This window comes from Arvicanthis niloticus, chromosome 3, assembly GCF_011762505.2.
Source record: "Arvicanthis niloticus isolate mArvNil1 chromosome 3, mArvNil1.pat.X, whole genome shotgun sequence".
NCBI lineage: Eukaryota > Metazoa > Chordata > Mammalia > Rodentia > Muridae > Arvicanthis > Arvicanthis niloticus.
The window spans coordinates 84,553,107-84,561,985 of NC_047660.1; the positions used below are offsets into that span (position 1 = coordinate 84,553,107).

General features: G+C 42.9%; 1 protein-coding gene across 1 annotated transcript in view; it reads left to right on the top strand.

The window, feature by feature from the left end:
- Positions 1-6,015, top strand: part of Oxnad1 (oxidoreductase NAD binding domain containing 1) — a 40,168-nt gene extending 34,153 nt beyond the window's left edge. The window contains exon 8 of the mRNA XM_034498150.2: positions 5,481-6,015. Within this exon, the coding sequence (XP_034354041.1) occupies positions 5,481-5,497 (17 nt within the window). The 3' untranslated portion in view covers positions 5,498-6,015. The remainder of the gene's footprint in view (positions 1-5,480) is intronic.
- Positions 6,016-8,879: the final 2,864 nt, after the last annotated feature.

The following is an 8,879-nucleotide window of genomic DNA, read 5'->3' on the forward strand; positions in this document are numbered from 1 at the left end:
CTACAGTTAGAAATGGTTGTAACCACCGTATGAATATTGGATGAATATTGGGAAGCAAACTCAGGTATTGAGGAAAGGAAGACAGTGCTCTTGATTAATGAGCCATCTTTCTAGCCCCTGATTTTGTTGTTACTGTCATTTTGAGACACTCTCACATACCCCAGGCTGACCTCAAACTCCTCATCTCCTGTTTCCACTTCCCAAGTACTGGGATTGCAGGCATGCCCCCACCATATGAACAAAGCTGTGCAGCTTGGTACTTTTTTTTTTTTGGTTTTTTGAGACAGAGTTTCTCTGTGTAGTCCTGGCTGTCATGGAACTCACTCTGTAGACCAGGCTGGCCTCGAACTCAGAAATCTACCTGCCTCTGCCTCCCAAGTGCTGGGATTAAAGGCGTGTACCACCACTGCTGGGTGCTTGGCACTTTTAAATAATAATGTGGGCAGGAAACATCACTTAGACTTACTCCACCCTACTCTGAAGGCACCATGAATCTTTATCCTTTCTGACCCACATCACATTCAAGATTATCATCTTGGAAGGAACTCAAAACAGAAGCCAGCACCGATACCCAATGTGGAGCACTGACCACTTACCCAAGGTAGCTGTGCCTCCTCCACCACACAGTGGCTGACAGGTAAGGCCATAGGTCCTCAAGGGTGTGAAAACACATCTATATGCATTTCCAACATCACCAGCTCTAGTATTCACATCCTCACGATCAGACCGTCTAGCCTGATGGCTCTTCCTGGAACAGGGGCAAGAGTAGATGTCTTGCCTGGGAGCTCAGGGGTCTGTGCTGTGTTGTGTCTGTGCCAGACTGGTACTAGTACTGTGTTTGATGGTGTGGGGATGCTCCAAGATTTCTCAGCTTCCCAAGGTCCCACAGGAGGTAAAAATATTTTTCCTACCCCTGAGTCTCTACTGCCTGAGATGTCCTCTAACACTCATCCCAGGACAATGTGCAATTCCCAACAGCACAATTCCCATATCAGGCTGACATGGTGTCATGTGCCTTCAGTTATACCACTTGAGAGGGTGAGGCAGGAAGGTCTCCATGAAATGGAAGCCATCCTGGTCTACATATTGAGTTCCAGGCCAGCCAGGGTTACATAGAAACTCTGTCTTTAGAAACAAAGGCCAAATCACTATCCCACATCTGCCTCCCACCCCTTGGCCTCTTGCACCATCCTCTAGTCTGGGTAAGCTTTAGGTCTCATGTGTCTATCAGTGCTAAGAAGTGGGTTAGCTGCTCATGCCTTCCTGTGCTAAAGCAGTTTTATCTGCTATAAACTAGGAGAGGTCATTTTGTAATGAAACAATAGAGCATTGGTACTCTCTCTCTCTCTCTCTCTCCTGATTTATTGTGAGATCCTTCCTGAGCTCAGAAACCGGGAAATAAATGAGAAGTGGACAGATCACTGCTTGTAAATGCCATAAAGTTTGGTTAATTAATTTGGAGGAAATAAACAGAGTGTGTTTACCTACCTTAAATATTGTCATTATTTAATCTACCTAAAATGTTATCTAGTTCAAATATTAACATTAGCTGTCATAATCATTTCTCCTTTGAATGCAGTACAAATTAAATATTTGTTAAACGTTTATAAGCTCTCATAATTCCTTCTGACTTTTAAGAAAAATCAGATTAGGAAATATCTTTATTGAGGCTTTTTTAATCCTATTTTTTTTTTTTCTTTAAGTGCAGCAAGGATACAACGGCACAGTAAAGCTAGCTTGGACAAGCAAGCGATTGCTAAATTCTGGGATGGGATGTACCTGGGGAAGAATGATAGCTTGGCGTTTGCTGCTTCTTGAGTCTTTCTTTTTCCCATCCTTTGTCCTCCCTCTTCACCCCAGCTTCACCCCTATCAATCACTAGACAGGAGACAAAACAAACAAACAAACAAACAAACAGGATATTGGAGAAAGAAAGAGGTAGCCTTAAATCTGATTTCTTTCTTCTAGTTTCTTCTCTAAGTAAGACTTCTTCTTTGACTACCAACACACTGCAACCAACCCTCTGAACAACCAGCCACCAACCAACCCCTCTTCTCGGGGCCATAGCATTTATATACCCTCTGAAAAGTTCCCAGGATTCCAAACATTACACAATGGCAGAAACTATCTGCAGCTAGCAAAATCACACCTCTGCTAGAGCATGAGGCAAATCATAGTCAGCTGCTTCAAAGCAGCCCCATAGCCCACATTCGGGATTAAAAGAGAAACATTCGTATATTTCTGTGTTTTTTAAAGAAACCAAAATTCCAGAATTCTTACTACAAAGAACATTGTTCCTGGGCCTAGAGGAGAAAGAAAGGAACTTTGCTAATGGGAAAGACTTTATGAAGGTAATTGGAGAGAAATCAATGTCTTCAGCATGCATCTCAGTGTAGGGGTATCTACTGTACTCCCAACATGATGAACAGGTAGATTCTTTCAGAAAGAGTCTTCTTTCCAGGACCATTATGGATACTTTCTCAGACCTCATCTTAGATATCAGGTGTGTGGCCTTAGTCCTCAGTTTCATCTTAGTGTCTTCTTGAACCTCCCTCAACATGACAATAATACGTCACACAAACAGGCTCAGGAATGGAAATCACGTGATTGTAGTAATAGATGCAGAAAAGGCCTTTGACATTATTCAACACACCTTCATTTTAAAAGCTTGAGACTGGGGATGAAGAGAACCTTGTACGTCAACACAACATACAAAGACAACATCATGCTAAATGGAGAAAATCACTTGGACATGACATAGCTGTTGTACTCCAGAACTCACAGCCACTTGCCATGCAACTCCATATATAACCATGGTTCTGTGGACACAGGTGCTGTGTGCTGGCCCTGAGAAAGCACACCCCAATCATCCAATGAAGCACAGGTGACTTTAACACCTTAGTGCTGATCTCTTATTAATCACAGCCGGTTCTTCAGCCTGGGATCAACAGCACTTAGATTCTTAGCCAAAATCTTTGCTCCCCTCTGAAACCTCCCAAACCAAGCTTTGACTGTCTACTTTTTCTCTCAGCACTCATGTCTCCCAAGCTTCTACCAGAGTGACCCGCTGAGCTCCAAGAACATCACTCAGTTGCTTTTTCAACCGAAAGTTTCAGATGCTTCTGAAATCAACTCGGGGGAGGAAAGGGTTGTAGGTTATAGTCCATCATTGAGAAAAATCAAGATAGAACTCAAGCAGCAACTTGAAGCAAAACCATTGGTGCTGGTTGCTGATTTCCTTTGGCATACTGATGGGTGCTTAAATAGCTCTCCTACATAGTGTAGGACTACTTGCCAGAGGAATGGTACTGACTACAATGTGCTAGGCTCTCCTACACCAATCAGTAGTCAATATAGGCTCCTAGAAACATGACCTCAGGTCAATCTGATTGGAACAGTCCCTCAATTGAGACTTCCGTATCAGGTCGCTGCAGATTGCATCAAGCTGAGAGCCAAAGGTAACTAAGACAAGGACCCATCCCCATTTCCAGGTAGCTTTAAGGCCTAAACTTTAGCTTGTGGTTTTAAGTACAGATGTATAACACCTGTACTTGTCTCCGGTTACTTGTGCTTTTAGAGAGGCTCTGGGAGGAACGTGCAGATAAAGCTGTATGTTTAGAATACCACCAACCAGCAAATGCCCCTGATAGCTAGAATGTTGTGTGGTCCCAGTCAGACAGGGACAAAACCTCACATTAGCAAGGAAGAGGTGTAGAAGACTGATTTTTTTAAAAAAGATTTATTTGTTTCTTATATATAGGTACACTGTAGCTGTCTTCAGACACACCAGAAGAGGGCATCAGATCTCATTACAGATGGTTGCGAGCCACCATTTTGCTGGGATTTGAACTCAGGACCTCTGGAAGTGCAGTCACTGCTCTTAACTGCTGAGCCATCTCTCCAGCCCCAGAAGACTGGTTTTTATCCTTCAGCTTTTTTGAAAGATTTCTGGGGCTACAAAACTCAGGAGGCATTGTCAGTAGTGTGGAGTAGAAACTGAGACAAAATTAATGTAAAAAGGAACAAAGCTGGAAAGTCCCCTCCACCAAGGCTGATGTGTACAAAAGTACAGATAATACAAATGGTCTATAAAGGTCCCACCTCAGGGCACAGGGATGCCACTTAAGCAGCTAAGCTTTCCTCCCACTCCTTATTTTGGAAGTTTCTCCTTCTTGATAAATGGTCTCTGTTTCTACTGCTGTCCACATGTCTCTGTCCAGTTTCTCCTTCCATCTCACAAGAACCTAAAAATGGTGGCAGTTCCCACCAGAGTCTAATGTTTGTCTGTAACACCAGGACATCCTCTTTGCCACCCTCCACTGTTTAAACATGTTACAAAACACATTGCTCCTGATGGTGGTGAAACAAGGTCACATTCTACAGAACAGATATGCCTTCAGCCATCACTGCTGCAAAATATGGTTGGCCACAAACAGTTTTGCACTTTGCTTTTTACTTAACATTTGTGTGGGGCTCTTTTAAAAATAAAAATCAGGACATAGCGATTACTGGTTTTTAAAAAGAGATAACAATAGTACTGGATAACTCATAATTTATGTAACTACTTCTCTGCAGATGGGTATTTACGGAACATTCTCCCTCCCCACCTCTTTCCTTTATTTAAATTTAAAACTTTTTTTCTCTTTTATGTTGAAGTCATTCTAGCATATACATTTTGTCATATGTTTGCCAATATATCTAAAAAGTAAACACATGTATTTTATTTTTGTTTATATTTATTATATCTGGCTTAATTTGTGAAGAACCATTTCACCACAGAATATCAAAAATCAAACATGGTATCCTAAGCAATCCTTCATGACATAGTGCCTGCTGCATCGGAATCAGGTGCTAGGCCTAGCTCAATCAGCATGGACACTTCTTAGTGTGGAATTATACTCTTTGGGGAAGGGTCCTAGGAATATCCTTTCAGAATATCTCCAGCTGGTTCTTCTCTTTCATAACATTTCAGAAGAATGATTTCATCCAGTTCCTTAATTGCATGTATAGATGCATATGTGTATGTATGTGGTAGAGGCCTGCTGTGTGATCCAAACTAGCACTGAGTTTGTAATCCTGCTGCCTCAGCTTCCTTCAGAACTTTCAGGTCTGCACCCCAAGACCTGGCTGTTTCCTCACTCTGCAAATGGGAAAACTTAAGGCAGACTGATGGATTTTGGGTACTCTATTATGATTTTCTCAACATAAAATGTGTTCTGTGGGCCCCGCATGGCACACCTACAATCCCGAAGCTCCAGAGGCAAAGGCAGGTTGATCTCACTGATTCTCACACCAACCTAACACATACAGAATTCCAGACCAACCAGGGCTAGAGTAAGACATTGTCTCAAAAGCAAACAAACAAAAACAGATGAAATATATTCCTCACAAAGCTAAGAATTATTGAAGACGGGTCATATAGTTGTGCCAGTACTTAGTAGCATGTATGGTTTCTAATAATGTTGGGTTTCCTTTTGCAGGGTCTCCATCTTCATGATCAGAGACTTTCAAAACAGAATCAGAAGGAACCTTGAGCATCAGCAGAATCTTGGAGGATACAATGGAGGGGGCAAGCTGTGAATTTGTGCACCTGCCAGGAGGAGAGAGTGATGGAGCTGTGTGTTTCAGTTAGAGATAAGTGTCTGTGAACAGCTATGTGGACTGATAGTACTCTTCAGAGACCCAGAACAAGCAGGCTTAGGATTTAGGCCCAAGTGATGATTAGTCTTGATGGGATTTAGAATCACCATTGGAAACAAACTTCTGGGCATATATATCTATGATGGAATTTTTAGATTAGGTTAGCTGAGATGAGAAGACACATCCCAATTGTGGCTGGCACCATTGCATGGGTTGAAATCTTGGACCGCATAAAAGAGGAGAGAAGTGATCCGAGCATCCACATTCAAGAATTTCTTCTTCCTGAAGATGATCATGTTCCTATCGCTGTGTCTTCAGCACCAAGATGGACGGTGGCTTTGAACTGTGAGCCGAAATAAACTCTTCCTTCCTTAAGTTGTTTGTGTTGTGTATTTTATCTCAGCAAGAAAAGTAAGAATGCATTTAGTGTCTGGAAAGGCAGGCAGAACCAAAGAAAGAAAGAGGGAGGGAGACACTCTCAGTGAAAATGGGCAGGCTTAGTAGCAAAGAACATCAGGCAAATGTCTTTATGGACCTTTTCCAGTTCTAGCCACTTGCATACTCAGGAATGCTTTCCTCCTCCTCCTTAATAAACTATCTCCATTTCTACCAATACCAGGGCACCTGATCAATCCCTTGTTCTGGGCTATGAGAATCTGTAGGTGTTGGTTGGTGGCTGCCACCTAGAGAACTATTCTTTGTTCCAAGCAAAACCTGACCACAGGCTCCTGACCTATCTTTGTCTCAGAACATCTATTTAGAAATTTTGAAGTTGCAAGTGCTCAATAAACCTACAACTTGGGCATGGCTTTTTTCCTTTCAAGCTTCAATCATCAGGAAGAAGGCCACATGTCCAGGCTGTGTAAGAGTTAGAACTCTCACAGAGATGGGTGTCAGCTGGCAAACACAGGTGGCCCAAGACACAGTGACCAAACTTCCAGGCGCTTTCTCCTTTTAACCTCCTCAGTGGGAATGATCAGATCAGAAAGGAGCAGACTTTCTGCAGAGGGTCAGACAATCAATACTTTTGACTTTGTGGGCTGTGTCCAACTGAGCGCCTAGCTTTTTAAAAGCACAAGTACAGTGTTCAGCTGTAAAGGAAACCAGTCCTGCTATTTGCTGCCAAATGGATGGAATTGACCATCCCATATTAAGTCAAGTGAGAGAAACACAGCAAGACCACAGCTACAGTTTTCCCTCTGTATATGTAATACAGATAGACGGCTAGTGGGGTTTTGTAATAGGGAAACTAAAAAATTGTTGGCTAGATAATAGGAGAGTGAATACTGGAAATTCGGAGACAACATGAGGAGGAAGATGGAAAGGGGTAGTTGGATTTTTTCTTTTCTTCTTCTAGTTGGATTTTAATATACACATCAGTTTTAGGTTTATGGATGGTAATGTGTTGCCCTTAGTTTAGATGGTTTTTATTGTAGCTTTCTTGTAAACGTTCTTACACTTCTTTTGTTAAGTGCACTCCTTAGCATTGTTATTCTTTTTTGAGCAGGTTTGCTTCATTAATGCTGTTCTCAGATTGTTCATTGCTAGTATGTAGAAAGGTAGATGGCTCAGTGGGCAAAATGCTTCCTGAGTGGGCATGAGAACCTGAGCCTGGGTCCCCAATACCCACATAAATAGCTCACATGGCAGTGTGCACCATTATCCCAGAACTGGAACCACTGTCATCCACTGGGAAGGTGGACCCAGGAAGGTCCTGGGAACTAGGTGGCAGCCAGTGTAGCCAGTCAGTGAGCTCCAGTTCAGAGAGAGCCTTTCCTTGTACAGGCCTACTTAGATTTTTTTACTTCTTGAGTCAGTTTGGGTCATCATAAGAATTTTGCTCACTTTCTTGTGGTTAAGGGGAGCTCAACAGAGATGACCACTCAGACAGTGTCTGGACAATTGAAAGGCTTTATTCCGGCCAGCCGGGACCACACCCAAATGTTTGGGAACCTAGGTGTGGCCCCAAGTGTCCAGATAATGGGGTTCAAGGGCAGAAATCTTGTTGAGCCACCTGGCTCAGCAGCCACAGAGGGAACTTTGAAGAGTAAGCAGTTTGAATCGAGCAGTTTTAACAGAAGCTCAGATAAGCAGTGTACTGGCTGGCTTGTGCCAATGTGACACAGGCTAGAGTCATCGGAGAGGAAGAAGCCTCAGTTGAGGAAATGCCTCCATGAGATCCAGCTGTAGGGCATTATCTCAATTAGCTATCAATGCAGGAGGGACTAGCCCATTGTCAGTGGGGCCAGCCCTGGGCTGGTGGTCCTGGGTCTATAAGAAATCAGGTTGAGCAAGCCATGGGAAGCAGTCCAGTGAGCAGCACCCCTCCATGGCCTCTGCATTGGCTTCTGATTCCAGATCGCTGCCCTGTTTGATTTCTTGTCCTGGCTTCCTTCCTTCAGTGATGAACACTGCTCTGTAAGTGTAAGCTGAATAATCCCTCTCCTCCCCAACTTGCTTTTTGATCATGGTGTTTCATGACAGCAATAGAAACCCTAAATAAGCTAAGCAGTTAGCCAGCCGAAGGGGGGGGGGTTCTTCACAAACAGGCAGCTAAGAAACAAACAAGCAGCCAGTGTAGCCTTAACAAAGGCTAAGGTAAATTAGCTAGGACATCCTGATCATGGGTTCCTAGAATAGAGTTGGGTAACTTTCCACGGGATTGTCCATCAAGGAGATCAGATTCTAGTTAAACCTGAAATGGCCTCAGCACGGATACAAGACAGAGGGAACCGCACCCTCTTGCCCAGGCACATTGTGAATGGATACTGATTTTATCTTGATATCTTGATAATTTTATAATATACATGCATATCAAATCAGATGTTAAGACATCTAATCTCAACTATAAAAGAATATAAAACTATAAAAGAATATAGTGCCAGATTAAGCAATAACTTTAACTTTCTAAAGCCTGAAATAGTCCAGTTCAAGGCTGACAAGTGGAGAAGAGATGGGTAGAGAAGAGAGAAAAGGGTTTCAATATCACCTTCAAAGGAATGCCCCTTCATGTCAATCCTCGGAGGTGGGAATCAATGTCTCTGTTTCATAAACAAGTAGACAAAGAGCCAGAGATGTTAAGACATTTCCCCAAGTTCACACAGCTATTCAAGGAAGGATTTGGATGAGAGCCCTTGTCTGCCTCAGCCTCTCCATGCACTTGGCCTGCACCAATGCTACATTCTTGTTAGCAAGTCATGTAAGACTATTAAAAGAGGAAATTCCTGGAGGAAGGAAGG